Raw genomic sequence first — 22244 nt, 5'->3', positions numbered from 1 at the left:
TCCATAAAGAAGGCAGAGGATGTGTGAGTGGTTAACAAGAAGGAAGGGGATGAAGGGGGAGGGAGATGGCAGGGGAAGGTTCTTGACGCCCTGGAGGCAGAACCACATCCAATTAAAGACCATTTCAGACCCTCAGGGGACTCTGAATCCGGGGAGCTACTTGGGCCAACACTTTCAGCCCATTTCTCAGATGAGGGTAAAGTCAAGTCGCAGCGATGAGGTTCCATCAGCCTTGAGTTAAGCTGACTCTACAACTCAAAGTCACGGTTCCAAAACCAAGAGCTCTTGGCTTGACCGTGTGTGTCCTGCAGCCCTTGAGTCAGCGGGATGTACACAGCTGGTCCTCAATAAGGGAGCGAAGACAGGAAGGAAGGTGGAAGTGAGTAGGGGGCCCTCTGGCAGATGGAAAACAAATAATAAAGGGGCTGTTTTCCAATGCCAACCTGGCACAGTGCCCAAGGCAGTCATCGTACCCTCAGAGCTCAGGGCTACACTTGCCTCATCTTTTCCAGAAGTATGCGAGCCCAGATACGTCAGCCTTCAGGTATGCAGCGACCTGTGACTGGCTGCCTGCCTTTCCTCCCTGCTTCTTGCTGTGAGACTTTACCTTCTTGGCACTGACCACCCTGCCCCACCCAGCCAGCCCAGCTTCGGGGGTAGGGGGACCCTCAGTCAGGACCTTCTTGTAGGGGACTGTGACAAGCCCCTTCAACAAAGCAGATCCCCTGTAGGGTAGGCAGAAACCTGTGGTGTGGGGGAGGGGCAGGAGCCACATCATCTAACTAACAGGTTGGTCTAGCTTGGAAGAGTCACGCCCTCCCGCAGCTAATGAACACCGTGCAACAGGTGTTTGTGCCTCAGTCCCCAGCCGGCCCTGGCTGTGACAGGAGGCAGCTGCCACCACTCCAAAGCTCCCTCACTCACTGGTGAGCCTCAGGCTCCCAGGCCCAGGGGGGCCACCATGGCCTACCGCTCCTGCGTCGTCGGCTTCAGCAGCCTCAGTGGCTGTGAGGTGACACCCGCGGGCAACCTCCAGCCTGGGACCTCAGGATGGGGCAGTCGTGGGCTCCCTGGGCCTGGCTTCAGCTCCCGAAGCCTCACAAGCTGTAGGCCAGCTGGCGTCATCCCCAAGGTGACTGTGAACTCCAGCCTGTTGGTGCCTCTGAACCTCAAGGTGGACCCAGCTGTCCAGCAGCAGAAGAACCAAGAGAAGGAAGAGATGAAGGTCCTCAATGATAAATTTGCCTCCTTGATTGGCAAGGTGAGCTGAGAGGGATAGGGTACCAAAGCAGAAGGACTGCCAGGCTTTCCAGGTGACCTAGCTGGTGGCTCCCAGAGCATCGCTCATTAAGCCCCGCCCCCGCCTCTGCTCCTAGCCAATGGGGATGCAGAGTGGTTAACCCAGCAGAGATGGGATAGGAAAACCTGATACATCCTGGTGTCTGGCGCAAACCCCAGGATGGACTCTGAGGGGTGCCTCTTTAAGGATGTGCCAGCTGGCTTGGGAGTCAGTGTACCCCTGTGGTTGTCAAGGGAGTGTTGCTCAGGGAGGCACATAGAGGTGTGGCCTGCTGGCCTCTTCCCAGGCAGGTGAATTGGGGGATACTGCTAACCATGCCCTACTAACCCATCTCTCAAACCTCTGGCCGCAAAGCACCTCCCTCCAGGCTGTCTTGCTTGTGCTCCCCATTCATCCACAGAGCTGTGTTACTAGCAGGTCCAAAGGGGCGTGTAGGGTCTGAAGGAGGCTGCCATGGAAGCCATATGGGTAAAGACACGAGACTTTGGCTTGTCAGGAGAAAGGAATGCAGGAGACTGTTTCAGAGTCCAGCCAGCAGTCAACAGCTGGGCTATTCTGCGCTCGCCTAGGTGGGAGGACCAGGCCCCTAGCAACTCAGTCCCTGCACCTCCTCGACTCCCTGCAGCTAGTCCAGGGTTTCAGGAAGTCCTGTCTAGCTCCCAACCCTGTACCTACTCAGTGACTCCAGGAAACCTCTTATGAGCAAGCCTCCTGGCCGGGCTTGGTCCTGTGCCCCACTGTACTGACTGTACCAAGTGCTAGCGCGCCGGGTACCACAGGCACTAGGCAGGCCAACCTCAAATTCTCTCAGCTGAGAAGAAAGACATTTTGTGACCATTGTCCAGAAGAGGAAGCAGAGGTCCAGCCTCCGGACGGCAGCCAGTCCTCACCTGCCTCTTGGCTACTGACTCTGCACACACTTGCACACCTAGGGCATCCCGAGAGGTAAGAGAGAAGAAAAGGTCATGTGTAGCCCAGATGCTGAACCTCACAGGAGCTTAGCAAGTGGGCTGAGGTCGGCGAAACACTACCACTACAGCGGCTGTATCCCCAGCCGGACAGGTGAGCAGATGAGGCGAAGGACCAGAGAGGCCTTGCCCACAGTCACAGCAAGCGATAGGGTTTAGATTTGCTCTGAATCTGAGGTAGGAATGGTGTCTTCCTCTCCGAGAGTCTCCTCACTGACACCTCAGGTGCCCAGATTGGGAGAGGAGATAAGCAGCCCTTCCCACAGCCCCACTGCACAGCGGGAACCCAAGGTTGAGAGGTAGGCCCTGCAGAGACGCCTCCTTGACAAGCCTGGCTAATCCCTTAAAAGGAGTGCTGAGCTGAGCTGTGTAATTTGGCTCCCATGGGTGACTTTTCTCCTTCGAACAAATGCCAATGCTGATGTCACCCTGTGCCACTGCTGTGGGCTTTGGGTGGGGGCATGGGTGTGTACCCAGAAAAGGAGCCCTCACAGTTGGGGTCTCGGGTTCGGGCCTTTGAAATTCTTTAGCAATGGTCACAAAATGCCTCCCAACTCTCGGATTTGGCCTTGAGATGAGGGTGCAGGGATCTGTGGATTCCAGCCCTTTTGGAACTCTGTCACTGAGTTTAAATCTCAGGCCCACCTGTATAAGCTTGGGAGAACTGCTGGACATCTCTGGACCTCAGTGCACAACAGTGTAATGAGCTTGTCAGTCAAACAGGGTGATTTCTGAGAAGTCGCTAGAACAAATACATCTCGTAGACCGTGCAAGCTTTCTGGTCATTTACTAAGAAATGGAGTGATAAGCCTGGTGCAGGGAGATCCCAGACCTAATTATCCTCCTCCGACAACACACACCCTGGGCCTGTGAATGGCGGGGGCTTACAGAGCAGGGGTGCAGCCCAGGCTTCAGAGAGAGTGCAAGCAGGGAAGTTACAGGAGATGGACTTCAGGCCCAAAGCAGGGCTGAGGCTCTTTGAGAAGGGAAGAGGGAGGAGCACCCCACTCAGGAGCACCCCATGGACCTCCCACTTCAGGGCCCACTGCCCCCCTGAGAAACCAGAGTGTGTGGAAGGAAGGTCCCTCTAGAGGCTGTGGAGGGACTCTATTGCTGTCGTGGTGTTTCCTTCTCTGATGGGCTGTGTTTTCTTATATAAGTTGCTTACCCTCTCTGTGCCTCAGATTCTGGGCTCTCCTGCGTTCCTGCCAGCAGGAGGATTAAAGGCCACAAGGGAAGGATGGGGGAGGGGCACGGTGCCATCCATGGGGCTGCTGCAGGGGGTGGGGGGTCTCCAACATGCAGACAGCCTAGGGGAAGGACTGCCCAAGCCTTGTCTATGTTGGGAAACCAAGAGCTGAGGTGATACCTGGAGCCGGGGGCAGGCCATCCAGCTCCAAACATGCCTGCCCCGCCAGCTTCAGACACGGGTCGGCTTCCCGTGAGTCTCTGGGATTTGACATCCCCCAAGTGCATCAGGGATCCCTGGCAATGTCTCCCTGCAGACTCAGTGGCTGGGTTCTCCCCATCCCTGTGAAGCACATCTCCTATCACAAGCTCTGTCAGCCCAACCCGGCTCCATGCAGCTCCCAGCCTCGATCTCCTTAGCTGGAGAGTGAGGAAGCAGACAGACCAGAAACTTGCTCTGGGAGGGAGCCTCCTCACCCCCACCAAGCTGCCACTGTGCCCCCATAGGGCAAGGGTGCAGGCTAGAGACTGTACAAACTTCTCCGGAGATCAGGAATTGCTGACCCTCTCTAGGTCTTTGTTCCCAGAGGGAGGAGCCCCGAGAAAAGAGACCCCCCCAAGGTCATGGGAGACAGAGGTTGTCCTTAGCACCCCAAGAGCACAATGCCCTCCAACTGTACCGGCTGGCCCAATTTCCAGAATCTCCCCACAGACGAGAGCTGAAGCATAGAGCACAGAGGTTAGACTAAGGGAAGAACTTCCTGGTATGAAGGATTTCTGTTTTGCTCATGGGTGGAGGTAGGAGCCTCATGTCTCTCCCTCTCACCGCACCCTCAGTGTAAACATGGACTCCTGCTAGTCAAAACCAAGGGAAGGTGGGGTGAGCTCATACGCCCCCACACACACTCCCTCACGCAGCATACACAAAGCGAGGCAGAACCCTCCTGACCTCCAGTCCTACTGAACCTGTTTCCTTGTGGCACAGGTTTAAGGTAGCACCATACAGAACTTCCCAGCTCGATGTGCGTGAGGCAGGGGAATGACTGCTCACCACAGTAACAGTCCAGGCCTCTACCCAATGTTCCTGCTCCCCTCCCTACTAGAAACAAAGGAGCCAAATGTTCGCTGCAGCTCTTTCGGGCTGTGGTCCTCAGCCCACCACCACTGGGTTCATGCCGCATCCTCAAGTCCAGAACAGCTTCCTGTCGCCCAGCAACGGCCCAGCCAGCCCTCATTCCGTGGCCGCCCAGGGCTCCCAGGCTGACAGGGAGGGTACATGAGGAGCTGGAGCGGGGGTGGGACACCCTTCGGGAACCAGGAGCATGCATTGAACGGAAGAAGGCACACCCCACCCCCATGCTACCCCCACCCCACCCCACCCCAGAGGACAGGCAAGGCGGGACAGAGCCAGGAAGTCTTGATCCTGCTGGGATGCACTCCCATGGGAACTAAGGCTACAACAGAACCAGCCTCTGGGGGCCTAGCTGTGCTCCAGAGGGTGTCTCTGCAAGATCCCAGAGGGGCATTAGAGCGTGGGGAAAGCCACAGGACTCAGGGACCTCCCTGTCCCCATCCTCAAGGCCACCCTGACCCTGCCTGGAAGAACAGCTCCCTTCAGAAGGCCCTGAGCCCCACAGTGGCAGTGCCCCGGCCCACATAGTCATATTACAGCGGTTGATGAGCTCTGTGCAGGACTGGGAACACAGCTCAGTGGGCAGTGTTTGCCTAGCACGCATAGAGGCCCGGCTAGATCCACATAAATCAGGAGCTGTGGTCTTGGCACCAGAGAGGTGGAGGCAGGAGAAGCAGAAATCAAGGTTATCTGCAGCTACATGATGAGCTCGAAGCCAGCCTGTTCCAAACCAAACAAACAAAGGAAAATCCAGGTGCCAGACCTGGCTCTGCTGCCTGCGGATTTTGTGACCTCAGGCAGTTCTTACAGCTCCAGGGGCTGGGGGACCCCTCTGGAGACTGGGCTGAGAGCAGGACCCTCTCCACAGGGTGCTGCCTCACAGGAGTTGGAACAGGAAGCACTCGGAACCAGTCTGGTACCCAGCTGGCACCTCATCCACGTTGGCAGTTACCATTCTCCCAAGCTCATTTCCACGGTCTGCACCTCCCTACACACACACACAGCCCTTTCAGGCAGGCGGTGTTATCCATCTCGACTTCTAGCTGGGGAAACTGAGGCTCAGAGAATCTGCAAATCGGGCCTGTCCAAAGGGTTAACACTAAAGTACCAAGTAAGCCCATCTTGCTGGGTTTGCCCACCTTGCTGGGTTTCAAGGCCAGATGAGGTCAGGCTTGCCATGGAGGAGAGGCAGGTAGCATCCTGGTACCACCCAAGCCCCTATTTCTGGGCTCTCCCAGACCCAGACTGTGACAGGCAGGTGTTCTATACCCCTGCTCCCCTCCCTCACTGAGGCCCAGCCCAGGCTAGGAAGGCTTCTTGGCCCCACCTCCACCCCATCTTATCTCAGCATCTTCCACTCAACAGCCAAGAGCTGGAGGTGGCTTAGCACACAGAGTGGAGCCAGTGTCAGGGACTGTGTGCAGATGAGCTGCCCTGTGACGGGAAGCCCCGCTTTGGGGGCCCCTAGCCTGCCCAGGGAACCCAGTGTGGCACCTGATGACCTACTCAGTTCCCTCCTGCTCTTGCAGGTGCAAGCTCTGGAGCAACGCAACCAGCTGCTGGAGACCCGCTGGAGCTTCCTCCAGGGCCAGGGCTCAGCTACCTTCGACCTCAGCCACCACTACGAGACATTCCAGAGCCGTCTGCAGGAGGAGCTGCGCAAAGTGAGCCAGGAGCGGGGACAGCTGGAGGCCAACCTGCTTCAGGTGCTAGAGAAAGTGGAGGAGTTTCGCATCAGGTAGGCCGCACTCAGGGAATCAGGGGTAGGAGCTGCAGGTGTGTCTAGGCCAGACTGGGGGAGGGGAGGATGCACCCAAGCTGGAGAAGGAGGAAAGCTGGAGAAAGAGGAAAGCTGGGAGGGAACATGGGGCTTCTCTAGATATATTTATTGCGGCAGCACACATGCCATTGTAAATGCTGCAGGTACAGCACCGAACCTGCAGCAGCGACCCTTAGGATCCACAGTGGCTTACAGCTAAGCCCTTGGGTGCTTGCCCAACACAGGCCTGGCTCCAGCAGCCCCTCCTGAGCCTACAAACATGCCACTTCCTGTGCACTGCCCTGGGACAGCAGAAGGACCATGCTCTGCAGCATACTCTGGATGTTGATCTTGGTCTCAGGAGAGGATAGAGAAGCACTGGCAGGCAGGGGACAGGCAGGACAGGACAGGGGACAGGCAGGACAGGGGACAGGCAGGACAGGGGACAGGCAGGACAGGGGACAGGCAGGACAGGGGACAGGCAGGACAGGGGACAGGCAGGACAGGGGACAGGCAGGCAGAAGACAGGCAGGACAGGGGACAGGCAGGACAGGGGACAGGCAGGACAGGGGACAGGCAGGACAGGGGACAGGCAGGACAGGGGACAGGCAGGACAGGGGACAGGCAGGACAGGGGATAGGCAGGCAGGGGACAGGCAGGACAGGGCTTATCTTCATAAAGCAGCAGCCCCCATAGGGAACGCTGCTAGGCATTAAGGTAGCTGGGGAGCCAAAAAGATGAGGAAAATATACCCCCTGCCCACACGATGCTTTGACAGCTACTGGGACAGAAGAGCGGACGGCAAGTGCTACCCAATGTCACAACCGCGGCCTGGGCACTGGAGTAGGAAATGGTCATCCCTGCCCAATGCCCTAGTTTTGTGCTTCAGGCAAGCATAACCTCTGGACACCTCAGTTTCCTCCTGGGCGAGTGGACATGGTGATTGACACTAACCTCGGTTGCCATGAGGAAAAAGTTCAGAGTTCGGGTTGGCACCTGGCAGTGACTTTTCTGTCCTCTATGAGGTTGAAGTTGACCAACATTGGCTGACCTGATCTGGCCAGCCTAGGAAGGCGAAACAAACACTTGGGAGGCTCAGAGGAGAGGGGACCGTCTTTACCTCCTTCAGGTTGAGAAGACTGAGACTGAGCAGATAGCTCGCATCCCTGAGTTCCCTCCTCACCCAGGATGGGGCGGAGGATGGGGAACCAAGCATGGCTGCTCCTGCTCCTGCTCCTGCAGTGTGGCCCACACCCTACCAATCAGAAGCTATTCTAGGAGTAGCCAGGCAGAGCAGAAGGTGGGACAGCTGTTCCTAAGCTGGGGCGCACCATGGAGGCTCCCTGTCCCAGAGAGCCCTGCCCTCCCAAGTCCTAGGAAGCCCATGTGGGCATCAGATCACTTGAATGTTGGAACTGCCCAACACCTGTTCACCAGAAGCGGCAGTCCATTTCACTGGTCCCTAATAGGTCTGAGAGCCTCAGAGGAGGCACAAGGCAAGATCTACTAAACAAAACCGCCACCCTCAGTGGCCATGGCAGAGCAAGCAGGGTGGCATCCCTGGGAATGGGCAGCTGAGTCCCTTTCCGGCCCTCTGGTTGCTGTCACCTCGTCACTGACCCGCTTCCTGTCTGCTTCAGGCCGCTGTCCTCTCTGGGGAGGGGAAAAACAGACTAGTCTCACAGAGGAGTTTCAGGAGGTTTTGGTCTGCAAGCCAGAGCTGTAGCTGGTGGTGTGGGGTGGAGCCCTGACAGGGAGGGGCTGTGCCTTGCCTCTGCAGGGTGATGAGCTCAGTCTTGCTCCCAGAAATAAACAAGTTCGGGTGGGGGGTGGCAGTTGTGACAGCCTAAAAAGGGCCTGAGATGAGGTTCCGGAGCTGGTAGCTGGCAGGCTGGTGGCAGACTGGAGGTGGGACAGGAGATAAGCATCACCTGAGCCATGTGGCAGGGATGGAGACTTCCAAGCCCTGGAATACCAGAGATCCCCAAGGGCCGGCTAGTCTAAACTTCCTAGTTACTAAGAACTAAGCAGAGGCCAGCAAAGGGCAGCAACATGCCCATGCTCACACAGCAAGAGACTCAGGCCCAGGACAGAGCAGCATCCGTTGATTGGTGTATGAAAGTGTGTGGTTGGGGGTGTGACTAGGGTCTGAATCCAACTGAGCATCAGACAGCAGTCTGGGGCAGACAGAGGCAGGCTGTACACCCCTTGAGGAAGGGACTCTTCCGACTCACCCAAAAGCTGAGAATGAACAGCAGGAACTTCGGGGAGACTGGATATCAGCCTCAGACTGGAACCCAGTGCCAGGCCTCAGACTTCTCACTGGGGCTCAGGCATTAGCCCACCTAGAGGCCACCTCTGGGTCCTAGGCAGGAAACCTAGGCAGACCCCCTCCTGCTCTCCCGGTACCCTTCCCTATTGGGCAGCCATTTGGCCAACCTCACAGTCCTGATACATATATCCCCCAGGTCCCCAGTGGGTCTCTACTTGGCGGGTCTGCCTGAAACAGTCTAGAAGTAAAGGCCCCTTTTCCCTATGAAGGCCTCATTCGGGAGGGTAAACAGTTCCACAGGACTCACCCAGGAACCGGCTCCTCCTAAGCCTTAAAGTCGTTAAGAAGTAGTTGGACAGTGACAGACAGGATGATATGGTCATCCAAGGAGGGGGCAGACAAGGAGACTGCCCAGACGATAGGAAGGGCAGAAAGGGCTAAGCAGGGACCTGGCACCCAGGGGTCCCACCAGACGCCTCCCCAGAGCTGGCAGATTCTGCTACCCAGAGGAAAGGTGGATGCTGACCAGCTAGCTACCTGCATTTAGATGCCAATAGGATGATGGGCTCCCTGGCTTCAGCTCCATGACAAGGCACTTGGCTGGAGTGCTGAGATTTCAATAAGAAACACGTCTGAGTTAGATGACCCTAAAGGCTGGTAACAATGCTCAGAGAGCCAGCCCCACTCTCCACAGGGCTTCCAGAGACTTCACGTGGGAGTCCACGGCAGAGGTCCAAGTGGTCATGAGTGTGAGACCTGCAGCAAAAGCTTTCAGTCCTCATGAGATTTCCATTGTCACAGCCAAAGAACACATAAGTGATGTAACCAAGTCACGTGGCTACTCAGCAAGGGAGCTAGCATGTGAACTCCTTGCTCAGCCAGCGCCTTAGAGGCCTCTTTCACTTAGAGACACCTTTCACTGTCACACAGAACCCTGAGGTCCCCGGCTGCAAGCTCTGAGGGTCCCGGGAGAGGGTGTAAGGGAGCACGGGGGAAGGGAGGCCATGGTTCCTGTCGTGTGCACAAGCATGCACACACACACACACACACACACACACACACTTGTATATCTGAGTCAGGAAGCACTCATCCTCCCTGATGCATGTCCCCTGTCCAGTCCCAGCCTGATCTATACCCTCAGAGACCCTCCCAGATTCCCAGAAGAATAGATGAGGCAAAAGGCAGCCCATTCCTGTGAACACTCATTCTGAGGTCCACTCCCCTCCAGACGACACGCAGGTCTAGTCAGTTGACAGGGTCACTGTGACACTGGCCCTGCCAGGAGGTCAGGGACTAGGGCAGGCAGGTGCCTGTAATTAGAGCCCTGAGTCAGGCATTCCTAGAGAGGAGAGAAGATACTAACCCACTTCCATGTCCATCTGCTGGGGCTGTCCTTGAGGGCTGGTGTAGGACACCCAAGGCTGGTAGATGCCATCCACCCTATCGGGCCAAGACCAATGTCTCAAAGATAAGAAAAGGATAAAGTGAAGGACCAAAGGATCCTGCCCCCACCCAACAGTGTCCTTTTTGCTTGATGCAGGAGGAAAGTAACAGGGAAGAGAGCTAAACTCTGTAGCGTACCGTAAACAGTCATGAGTTACTGCCATTGTAAAGGGCAGGCTCCACAGGCCTGCACAGCCTTAGACATGGGAAGGAAGGGAGGCTGGGAGAAGTTAGCTGCTGCCAAGCACCCTGGAGACCTCTCTCCCTGCCCCCTTTAGGAGGTACACAATATGATGGGGTCCCACTCTCTAGTCAAACCAAGGAGCAGCACAGGTTGCAGGAAGGAAGCCAACCTGGAGAAGAGAGGAGTGAGCGGGTGTTGGGAGAGATCAGACCACATATAAGGTGTCTGGTGGGGAAAGGAGTCACCATGAAAGGGGTGCACAGTCAAGAAGGCTTCCCAGAGAGCTGTGCAGTAGAATCAGTGGGCAGCCACTGCTGGGGGTTACAGGGGAGGGAGGGTGTGTCTTGTAGAGGCCTGAGATTATGTACACCAAAGGAAAAGCCAAGGTTTCTTGTTTAAATTTGTTTTGTTTCATTTCGTTTTGCTTTGTTAAGACAGGGCCTTGATAGGCATCCCTTAGAACATGCAGTCCAGGTTGGCCTCAAGCTTGTAGACCCCGTCTCTGCCTCCTGAGTGCTATAATTAGAGGTGTATACCACCACATCCAGAATGGCCACCTTCTTTATTGTCATAAGGCATGAAGAGGTCTGTCAGAGACCTGGGCCCCTCACAGAACCACACTGCTGAGGAATGTCTCTTCCCACAGGTATGAGGACGAGATCTCCAAGCGCACAGATCTGGAGTTCACTTTCGTCCAGCTGAAGAAGGTAACCACCCAGTACCTAGGGCCTTCCATCATGGCTCTCTGCCATGGTCCTCTGCCCGTGTCTCCAGCATTGTCCCACTTCCCTGACGCCTAAGCAAAGCTCTCGGGTGTAGTGGGAATTCTAATTATCTTAATAATAAAAACCCAGAGTCAGATACCGGGTAGATCAGAGAAGTAAAGGAGCCAACCACTAGAGATACTTTTTACCTCTACTGAATCCTCAGAAGAAGGGGGCAAGAGCCTCTCTCCACGAATCCTGTGGATGGCAATGCTGTCGTTAGGAATCCTCAGGCTGATGCTGTCTCTCCGAAACCTCAGACTGAATCCTGAATCCCGTCTCCCCACCTTATATTCCTCTCTCTGCCCAGTGCTGGGACTAAAGATGTGAGCCACCTCTGCTTGACTCTGTTTCTCTTTTAGATTGATTCAATCTCGTGTAGCCCAGGGCGACCTTGAACTCACAGAGATCCATCTACCTCTGTCTCCCTAGTGCTGGGATTAAAGACATGTGCCACCACTGCCTGGCCTCTATGGCTCACTAGTGGCTCCCTCCACACTCTGATCTTCAGGCAAGCTTTATTTGTGATAGCACAAACAAAATGTCACCACCCTCAGGCACTTGGGCTGCAGGACCAATAGACAGAAAAGTCAAGCCCAGCTCAGAGGCAGATTTCCTCTGGGTAACACCTGTCCCATCAGCTCCTGCCCTGAGCCCTGCTCTTTCAGTTTCCATCTCTCACCTCCACTCCCCACTTCAGGACCTGGATGCCGAGTGTCTCCGACGAACTGAACTGGAAACCAAGCTGAAAGGCCTGCAGAGCTTCATAGAGCTGATGAGAGCTGTCTATGAGCAGGTGAGAGAACGAGGCCTGCCTGGAGCCAGGTGCTCGCTGCTTCAGGGGCGCAAAGGGAGGCCATGGAACACTTAACAGTCACTGTTTCCAGCCAATGGCATCACTGAACCTTCTCAAGTGCCCTTCTCTCTGGGTGTCAATGATCCTTGCGTTTCTCTTTGCCACAGATTTCATGCCCAGGGGCAGGGTTCCCCAGGTCAATCTATTTGTCACGTCAATCTTCCCGTGTGGAGACTACTAGAAAACAGGGACCGAATGCACTGTAAGGATCAGTACTATGGGCCTTGAATACACATCCTACTTGAACTGAGCCCCCTTTAGGCCCTGTAGTCCAATCCACAGCGCTATTTCTAGCTCTCATAAGCATGTGTTTCACCCTCTCCCACTCTTGGCTGAGATGGGGAAGACTTAGGATGGGCTTCAGTACAATTTCAAATGATATGGCACATGCAGACAGAGGAGCTTCCAGAACTCATGCCCATCTCTCAGGTCCTCAGCTAAGCCTGGGGAACAGTGGCCCATGAAGGGCCTGGGTCTTTGAGAATGCTGTACCTCCTGGGCATCCTACCATTCTCTCTCTCTCTCTCTCTCTCTCTCTCTCTCTCTCTCTCTCTCTCTCATCATCATCTGTCTCAGGAGTGAGGGATATAGGGGTAATCTTTCACAAGTATTTATGGTCTAGCAAGGACTAGAGAGAATCATTGCTGGAGTTGATGAACTCCAAAGACTGTACGCTGCCAACAGCTAGTGCCAACTGTACAATGAAGCCAAGGTGGGTACAGAGCCAGTCACTGCCACAGTCCAAGCAGAGTTCCGCCATGGGCCCCACAGATCTCTGAGCACAGCTTCCCAGCCTGGTAGGGAAGATCAGGCTCCTCTTCCAGCAGGCTCAGCATGGACCCCTATGGAACGGACAGCCATCTGTGGTTATGGGATGGAGCATAGCAGAGAGAAGCTCCACCCTCAGGAGCAGAAAGAAGGCAAACTCCCTGCTGACCACACCAGCAGCCCAGAAAAGCACCCTGCCTAGCACAGTCCTCCGTAACCAGACCACACCCTGAGAGTTCTAAGGCTCCATGTTTACATATTGCTTGCTCTGCCCAGGCTCCCTTTGGCTTGGTGTGGGCCAGGCACGCATCAGGGGCCAGGGCCTAAGAATCTGTGCTCCCCTATGCTCACCAATGCCTGGCAAACTCTGAGTTCTAAACTATGGTGAGGCCCTGCAGTTGAGACCCAGACAGAAGGAGGCTGGCCATCACCAACAGTCCCAAGCTTTGCCAGGTATCCACTAAAGAGACTTTTTGGGTCTTTCACAATAGCCAGGCCTGTGAATTCCATTCAGAGGAAGCTACAGCTCTTGGGCCTTGCTTTGACTCCTCCTTTCTATCATTTCTGTAATGCTGGACAAGCTATGTGGTCTCTCTGTGCCTCCTTTTCCACATCTGTAAGCTGGGGAGACTAACAGTAGCAGCCTGGTATGGATATAATGTGAACTAACCTGTCAAGTGCTCCTCATGTACCTACATGTATGATTTATGTTACCTCCTGAACGGGACAAGTCTCTCCTCTGAGGAGAGCACAACTCAGCTAAGAAGCCAGCTAGTACATCTGAACAAGGCCACTCAAGAGAGTGAGAGGCTTAGAGAGACAAAGAAATCGGTGGGGTCACCAAGCTAAAGGGCAGAGGAGAACATAGACAGGGATCTGAGGAGTGCCGGCAAGCTGAGTCCAGAGCGGGACAGTCTAGCCCAAGAGGCAGGCTGTATGAAGCTCCATAGCAGAGCAAACGGAGCAGGCTGGGAGCTGGAGGTCGGTGAGATCTGGTGACAGCCAGCAGAATTGGCATGCGCAGAGAGGTGGGCACAGTCGGTGCTCTGGAGTCCCCTGCCTTAGTCACTGTTCAACTGCTGTAAAGACACCACAACCAAAGAAACTCACAAAAAAAAAAAGCATTTAGCTCGGGGTTTGCTTACAGTTTCAGAAATCAGTTCATTATCATGATGGTGGAGACCATGGTGGCACAGCAGCACACACGGTCTAGAGAAGTAGCTGAGAGTTTTACATCCTGACCTTCAGGCAAAGTGAGAGAACTGGGCCTGGCCTGGGCTTTTAAAACCTCAAAGCCCAGCTCCAGTGACACACTTCCTACAACAAGGCCACATCCCTGATCCTTCTCAGATAGTGCCACTCCCATGGGGGCCATTCTCGTTTAAACCAGCCCAGCATCCTTGGCCATCAGTCGCAAGACAGATGCACAAGTCTCTCGCATGAAGTGGCACGTACATTGTTTGCACGTGGCCTGGGCACCTGCCCCCTATGCTGTAAAGGTTCTTACACTACCAAACGTGATGTAAATAGCAGTTCCCCGTCATGTTGTTTTAGGGACCAATGGCCAGGGAAACAGTCTGTGCATGCACCATAGAGGGGCAATTTTACCCCTTCTGTGTCTGGCTGAATCCTCCGAGAAACAGGAGGACCACAGAGGGCAGCTGTACATGGTTGCTGCAACCTTTGTGGGCAGCAAGGTGTCCCGTCAGCTGGGCATGAGGTGTGGGCTTTATTATCCACTCCATGTTCCTTGTACCCCGAGAAGACAACATTGACCCTTGGCCAAAAAAGATGCCAGTGAGCCCCTAAGCCAGCACTGCCTGAGAGAGATAAAAATCCAAGTCACATGGGTGTTTTCTAGAATCCATGTTTTCAAACAATAAGCTGGGCCGGACTATAGCTTTTTGGTAGGGTGTTTCCCCAGCATCAGAAGACCTTAGACTTGACCTCTCAAGTCAAGCATTGTCCTCCTCAAAAAGGAAGATCAAATTATTTTAATAATGTATTTCCCTTAACCCTGTACATCCAAAATATGAGTATTCTGCTTTGTAGTCAGTATAAATATTAGTGAATTTTATTTTTACTATTTTACTTTTTTTCTCTTATTAAATGTTCAGCGTCAGGGCACACCTCTAATCCCAGCACTCACAAGAGAGAGGCAGAAAGGTCAAAGGGTCAAGGCCTTCCTCTACACAGTGTGCTCCAGGCCAGAGAGAGCTGCCCAAGACCCATCTCAAAAACAAAAAGAAACAAAACACACACGTAAAAGGTTTAGAGTCTAAAGCACATTCTACACTTACAGTAGCTCATCTCAGGCAGATGAGTCACATCCCGTGTGCTCCAAGGTCGTTGATAATGAGTGTCTCTTTTCCTGGACAGAGCAGGTCTGAGCAAAGGGAGGTACAGACCACAGCTCCTTCTCATGACAGGAAATAACAGTGGATTGTGGGTAGCCCCCTCCCTCCCCCCACCGAGGGCTGGATCAGTTGAGTTATAGATCTATATCCTATTGATGTCCCAGTAAAAAGGGAGCCTTCTCCTCTCTCCAGCACCAGGGATCGCATAACTAAATGCCAACAGGGCCCCTCTCCCTTGAATAGATGGTTCTCCTGCCTAGATCTGCAGTATGTATGGGACCTGCATGCATCCAGTCTGAAAACTGCCTATCACGCCCGAAGCCCTGGTTCCAGGGAGACTAGGGAAGAGTGCTCATGAAAATGCGGGCACACACACGCGGGTGTTTGACTATGGAGGTCAGATGATAACCTCTGGGAGAAGCCTTGCCTTTCACTTTGTTGGGACAGGCTCTCTACTTTGTTCAAAGCTGAGTATGATGGTCCAGCCGGCCTTCCATCGCTCAGCGACACTTTTGCCTCTGTCTCCCATCTCCACCCCTCAGGAGCAGGACTAAGGTGCCCAGCTTTGCACACGCTCTGCAGATTCAAACGTGGGTCTCCAGGCTTGCCTGGCAAGGGCTTTACTCATTTAGCCAGAAATTATGTCTTAATAGATCCCAAAGCACTTAGAATAATGTCTGCCATAGAGTAAACATTAAAAAGCATTAACTGTTCGAAGTTCTCTGCCCTTGCACCCACTTTACATGCTGAGACTCAGATGGGTCTTAAAACTTGATCAGAGTTATCTAATGGTCCCAAAGTGGCAGCATTCAGAACACAGTGTCTTCTAGAGCAATTTTACCAAGCAACACTCGACTACCCCAGGAGAACTGCTGTCTACTCACCGCCCCCGTGGGGAAGACTGTGAGGTCGATGTATACACAGCAGCCTCCTCCAACTCCAGCTCCCTAGGGAAACTCTAAACTGTACTATGATGCAATTCTTGCCAACTTGGGGTGTCAGGGACCCACCCCAAGGTGGCACCTCACCACACAAGTGAGCATTGTTATACCCTCGTTCCCGGAGAGGCCAGCGTGTCTGGACAGGCGTGCAGCTGTTTCGAACACTACTTCCTGCTTCTGTTTATCTCACTCCCGCCTTGCCGGCTTCTTTCTAGCAAGGGTCTGAGGTGGTACATCTGGGTTGGCTCTCCCTTGGCCCCAACAGGGAAGACCTCCTTTATGGCATCTCCTGGCCTTGCTCTGGACTTTCCTGGGCCAGATGCCAAGTCTGTGGGGCTAAACCCATGATCCTTACTCACTGACCTCCACAGCACATATCTCTGAAACCTGTCCTAGCAGGTGCCCATTTACAGTGGGCAATGTGGGTGTGACAACGGGCCTGTAGTGACCACTGGCCTGACTCTAGTCAGGGCTTCAGCCTGCCTTTGCCCAGAGACTTACATTTAGTTCATCTGAAGATCAGTCAAAGATACACACGGCTACAGTCCCTGAGCTTGATCCTGCCGGCTCAAGGGGGCCTCCAGAATGCTTGTGGCACCCAAGCTTTGTTTTCTAGGAGGCGCTAGTGAGCAAGGCTGCAGACAAGCAAATGGGAAAGGTGCCCACCACTGTCCATTCAGTTCATCTGCCCACCTTGGCTCTGAATCTTTACATTAGAATACAAGCCACCAGGAAGAAGTGCCAGGCCTGCTAGGGACTCCACCACAACCGCTAGGCATAAAGATGAATGGGGAAGGTGTCCCAAAAATGACACACCAAGGTCAAGTTGAGTGACCATAGTGAACCAGCTGAACCAGGACCTAAGCAGGCCTCTAGATCCAAGTGCCAGCCAACAGGAAGCCAGGGACAAACTGAATGGTGTATTGCACATCAATCAGTACGGGATAAAATTCACACCCTGGGGGACTCTGCATTTTTCAATAAGAAAAATTGTAAGGAAAAAAAAATGGACAACCCAAGACTTCTAGTGATGCACACCGGCTTCCATCCGTTTATCCGTCAGGGTCCTGACTCTGGAGTTCTAAGAGCAGCTGGAAGCACGGCAGGAGAGTGATGGCTGAAACAAGAGACAGGGTCTGTGAATGCCGGAAGAGGCAGTGGCCCGGGCCCTACACCCAGCGTGAGCCACCTCTGCCTGGCTCCCTGCCTGCCCCTCTGTGGCCCTCTGACTCACCTCTGTGAGGAGTGCTGGCAACCACACTCTGTTGTCTCACAGTCTGCTCCTCCTCCCGCCCTGAGGCCCCACAAAGCCTGGGTTGTTGTTTAGCACCTCTAGATCAAGCAGCCCAGGCATGTGGCAACACTTTGCAGCCCCTGGGGGACCCCTGCTCCCACTTGTCTCCTATTTAGCCCTAAGCCTTCCCACGGGAAAGACAGGACAGTAGAAAGTCGGCATGGTTAGACAGTTAGACCGCTTAGTTGCTCGGGAATCCAAGGGTAACACAGAGCCCAGCCCAGGTAGAGCCCTGCTCCCCTGAGGTTGCCTTCAGCACCCCCATGATCAGGGAAGGATAAACCATGGGGACATGCTGCGCTGTCAGGCCTGGAGAGCGGCGGACAACTTGACTACTTCCGGTGGGCTGGAGACAAATGACCTGATAGCAGAGTTGCATCTGCATTTGAAACATTCTGAACCCGGTTTCCCAAGGATTCACCAACTTCCAGCCCCACCCTGGCTAGCATTGTTCTCACTCTCCCTGGTCAACATCTATTCAGTAAACATGGATGTTCCAGCAATTGATGTGGGGGCCCACAGCTCAAGGTGACCCTGCCAGGCCCTGGGGTTCTCTATCCAATGGGGATACAGAGAGCAATATACAGTGGAGCGACCTGTCCCACATCTCCACCTCAACGCCAGCCAGGGCCACGGACCTTTCCTATCAGCCAAGAGGGTCCCAGACTGAGTATGAAAGTCAGAGAGGCCTACAGTAAGTCCCACCAAACTTCCTGAGAAGTTGCAGTGGGGAGCATAATCTCCACCTCCTGAGGGGACAAAGGGGCTGTGGGTAGCTGAGAGACCTTGAGTTCACACACACACACACACACACACACACACACACACACACACCAGCCCTGAGTCTCCCACTTCTGTGCTGACCAGGAGCTGAAAGACCTTACAGCCCAAGTGAAGGATGTGTTGGTGACCGTGGACCTGGACAGTCGCTGTCACATTGACCTGAGTGGCATCGTGGAGGAGGTGAAGGCCCAGTATGACGCCATTGCTGCTCGAAGCCTGGAGGAGGCGGAGGCCTATTCACGGAGCCAGGTTAGAAACTGGCCGTGTAGAGAGGGCGGGAAGGACTAGAAAGGAGGTGGCTGTGGCCTTGTGGCTCTGGGATTCTCCAAGGAGGAGTGGAGAGCATATGCAAGGAGGATTGCAGCATTCGGTCCACAGGAAGATGTGAGAGCCAGTTCCTGCCGGGCTCCAGGGACAGTGGCAGGGGGGTGGGCACAGTGTTGCCATCACCCAGGTATGGGCATAGTTTACCCAGGGCAGCCAGAAGGAGGCCACCAGGGGACCACGCGGAGCTGGGGAGGGAAGTAGGAATGGACTGTAGAGATGAGGCTGGGAGGGGTGCTCAGACAGCACTTTACCATCCCTCCTCCACACCCCTGCAGCTGGAGGAGCGAGCCGCCCGCTCAGCAGAGTTCGGGAGCAGCCTCCAAAGCAGCCGCTGTGAGATCGCAGACCTCAACGTGCGCATCCAGAAACTTCGGTCTCAGATCCTCTCCATCAAGAGCCATGTGAGAAAGCATATGGGGCCTATGGGGACTTAGTGGCTAGGAGACACTCACACTCCGTCACACTGAATGCACACAAGACCCAGCCCAGTGGCCCTGAGCCAGTCTATTCTGGCCTCACTTTCAAATTGAAAGGAACATGGCCTGCTAAGGAGGCTGTGAGGATCATGTGAAGTCTGCCCAGAGCTACTGGGACAGCAGAAACCCCCTCGCCATGCACAACCAGTTCCTCACCCCTGCCCAAGCCCAATCAACCACACAGCAAGGGAGGAGTGAGGCCTAAGCCTCAGCTTCTAGCAGGAACTCCTTTGGTGGCTTATAGGACTTCCCTCCTCTTCAGGTCTAAGGGAGCTCCCTCTTAGGACACTGCAACCCATTACCACACTAGCAATGGTGTTGCTTAGCTACACACACAGAAGGCAGCAACCTCAGGCCTGGCCCATGGCCCTTCCCAACCACTGTCTACTTACCTTTGACCTCCTGGCTGCAGTGCCTGAAACTGGAGGAGGACATCAAGGTGGCCGAGGAGCAAGGCGAGCTGGCCTTCCAGGACGCCAAGGACAAGCTGGCCCAGCTGGAAGCCGCCCTGCAGCAGGCCAAACAGGACATGGCCAGGCAGCTGCGCGAGTACCAGGAACTCATGAACACCAAGCTGGCCCTGGACATCGAGATCGCCACCTACCACAAGCTGGTGGAAGGGGAAGAAAACCGGTGAGGGGTGGGGCGAGGGTGAGACTGGACAGGAACCTGGCCACCTGACTGGCCTGGTGTCCAGCCTGAACCAGTCACTGACCGGATCTGGGACCTAGCTCTGCAGGGCCTGCTCGCCCAGCTGGATGGGCTAATGATAAGCATGGCTCGCCCGTGGTGGGGAAACTGTGGGTGGGACCAGTGAGAGGGCTTAGTGCCTCCCCACCTGGAAATCACATGGTGGAAGGAGAGAACCAAATCCCGCAAGTTGTCCTCAGACTTCCACACACATGTAATGGGGCACACACACACAGACACATACACACACATACACATACACACACACATATATACATACACACATACATACATACACACACACACAGACACATACACACATATACACATACACACACACATACACACACACACACACACACACACACAATTTTTTTTAAGGTTTAAGGTGGATATTTTGGGGTTTTTTTTTAAGTGCTCAGTCGTGTTCACTATGTATGCCCAGCAAAGGGGCTGCAGCCTCCTGGGACAGGCCCTGGGGCTATGGGAGTACAGGCACCCTGGCTTATCTGAAGTCCAGGTTTGGGTCTCAAACACCAAGCCTCTCCTCCCCTCTCACTCTGGGAAGCCAATAGCAGGACAGCCATGATCCTCAGTTCCTAAGCCCAGAGAGAAGAGACGGGCCCTAGAGGCAAGAAGAGCTGGCTAGCCAGGGTCACACGACAGGACAACCACAGGCCTGGGAATGACAGCCAGGAATCGCCCCGCACTTGACAGACCTCAGTCCCCAATCCTAAGGGAGCTAAAATCCCAGGCTGGCTTCCCACTCTACCCTGTCTCCCTCCCTCAGGTTGGACCTGCCTTCTGCCACTGTGGTCAGCACTGTGCAATCCCGATGCAGGACCAGTAAGTCCCCAGAAACCCAAGACAGGGATACATGGGGTGTGGGGGACCGTGGCCCCAAAGGCCTCATGGATGTGGCTTTCAATCCTCCCCTCCCCCACCCTTTGTGTCCCTGTAGCGGCCTCCAAGTCTGGCCTCTCCAAGACGCCCTCGCGGAAGAAGAAGAACCGCAGTGGCCCTGTGATCAAAGTCACTGAAATCTCAGAGAAGTACCACTCCCAGGAGTCAGAGGCCTCGGAGTAAGACGGCGACCCCAGGAGCCTCCAGTCACTTCCACTGCAGCCGGAAGTTAAACTCAAGAAAGTTGCCTGGAACCTCCAGGTTGGGAGGGGAGATGCTGAACTGAGAGAGGGGGGTTCCAGCCGAGGCTTCGCTTCTCTGGACGGTCCTCCGTGCAGGTGAGGGAGCATTGTCCGCTCCTTCCACATCAGGGTCTTGCTCACCACTTCCAACCTCCTGGCCACAGCTGTCTTTGTCCTGGCTGGTAAAGGGGAACTTGGGGTCAGTCACCTCCTTGATCCTCTGAAACGCCTCTTCCCACATAGCTCTGACAAGGTGCTTGACTTTTGCCCATCGCTTGCCCTGAGCTTCTGCCTCAGCCTTGCCTCACCACAGCCTCAGAGCTGCCATCCTCACCCACTAGCCAGCCACAGTCTGGGCTGAAGAACATACTGGATTGTGTCCCATATGTGGAGTTCCTAGAGACCAGGGGCTGAGGAGCCTGCTTTCCTGTCCTTAGGCTCCCCAGACATAACAGTATTGGGGAACAAGGGAAGGAAAGGCCTGGTGTGTTAGTCAGAAGCCGACGTCTCAGAGACCTGCACCCACCCTATTCTAGGGACTAAGATGTCAGCCAAACTAGGCTCCAAAGCTACTCTGGCCATGACCAACAGCCAGGAGCAGACGCCAGAGACAATAACATGACACTAGGCCTTGCCACCACCTCCCTGCCATTCTGGGTTGTGCCCCCATCCTGCAGTCTAGGCTCTGTCTCCGGCCCAGGTCTCTCAAAGTGTTGGCTTGCCTTTGGTACAGCAGGCCCTAAAGCCCCTGAGCCCACCCTGCCAGAAATGTCCATTTCCCCCAAATCTCACTTCCTAGGACCTCTATTCTAGCCCCAGGGCCAATGATCAAGGATATTCCACTCGGCAGCCCAACTCTTCCTAGTTCCTCCCACCCCCATCCTGTCCCTCCCTTCTTCGAAGCCTACTCCCCCTGTCTCTGGCTGGCCATGAGGAAGGCTAAGCCTGGGGAGATCTGGAAGGTTCTTAGCCATGAGCTGGCCCAGGAAACCCCAATAAGGGTCTCAAAGTACTCAACCCAAGAGAGCCATTCTGCACCCACTGGATATCTGGACTTGGCCAGCGATCCCATGTCCTACCCTTGGCTCTCAGCTCTGGGGCTTGCAGGGCACAGCAATGCCAGCCTCCTTCTCTCCTCCCTTTCTTCCCCTCACACCCATGTCCTGGCTCCTGCCTCTCCTCCTGGCCTGGCTGTCTCCCATTCCTTCATATCATTCTCCAAGACAGGTGTTCAAGGCCCCTGGCCTTCCAAGCCTGCAAAGGGTGCTGATGGGCCCCTAGCTCTCCCAGGCGAAGGAACTCGGTGATATTCTCAACCATGAGTCCCCAAAGAGGATGCTCACTGCTGCTTTCTCTCGAGCTACTTATCCGTTTCCAAGGGAACAAACCCTCAGTGGGGACATGAAATAACAGAAAGTATATATTATTTTTCATAACTTATATGGCTTTTAAGTTATTGCTTCTCTTCCTGCTTCTGCATGATCAGCACTGTGTGTACTATCAGGATTTTAGAGAACGCACTCCAGCCATCCACTTGCTGGCTGACTCGGCGGTCAAGGGGTGAATAAAGTATTAAGATTTGTCTATGGATAAAGCT

The 22244-nt window shown here is 54.6% G+C and overlaps 1 protein-coding gene and 1 long non-coding RNA gene across 2 annotated transcripts in view; one reads left to right on the top strand and one right to left on the bottom strand.

Annotated features, from left to right (window-relative positions):
* Positions 1 to 19339, bottom strand: part of LOC146890986 (uncharacterized) — a 35566-nt gene extending 16227 nt beyond the window's left edge. The window contains exon 1 of the long non-coding RNA XR_014997920.2: positions 19205 to 19339. This is a non-coding gene — a long non-coding RNA (uncharacterized LOC146890986). The remainder of the gene's footprint in view (positions 1 to 19204) is intronic.
* Krt80 (keratin 80) lies at positions 857 to 22241 on the top strand. Its single transcript, XM_087899315.1, has 9 exons — positions 857 to 1261; positions 6118 to 6326; positions 10893 to 10953; positions 11711 to 11806; positions 18094 to 18258; positions 18612 to 18737; positions 19225 to 19445; positions 20293 to 20348; positions 20464 to 22241. The coding sequence occupies exons 1-9, from the start codon at positions 962 to 964 to the stop codon at positions 20586 to 20588; spliced, it is 1359 nt and encodes a 452-aa protein (XP_087755441.1). The 5' UTR covers positions 857 to 961; the 3' UTR covers positions 20589 to 22241.
* The last annotated feature ends 3 nt before the right edge of the window (positions 22242 to 22244 follow it).

Source organism: Myodes glareolus, chromosome 19 (assembly GCF_982192425.1).
Source record: "Myodes glareolus chromosome 19, mMyoGla1.1, whole genome shotgun sequence".
NCBI lineage: Eukaryota > Metazoa > Chordata > Mammalia > Rodentia > Cricetidae > Myodes > Myodes glareolus.
Note: the sequence above shows the minus strand (reverse complement) of the source record. Positions and strands in the feature narration are given on the sequence as shown.

Bases quoted from the DNA above. Each gene is read 5' to 3' on its own strand.
- Krt80 (XM_087899315.1), top strand. From the start codon at position 962: ATGGCCTACCGCTCCTGCGTCGTCGGCTTCAGCAGCCTCAGTGGCTGT. The intron at 10,954-11,710 runs GTAACCACCCAG...TCCCCACTTCAG, and splicing joins CTTTCGTCCAGCTGAAGAAG to GACCTGGATGCCGAGTGTCT. The intron at 18,259-18,611 runs GTTAGAAACTGG...ACACCCCTGCAG, and splicing joins AGGCCTATTCACGGAGCCAG to CTGGAGGAGCGAGCCGCCCG.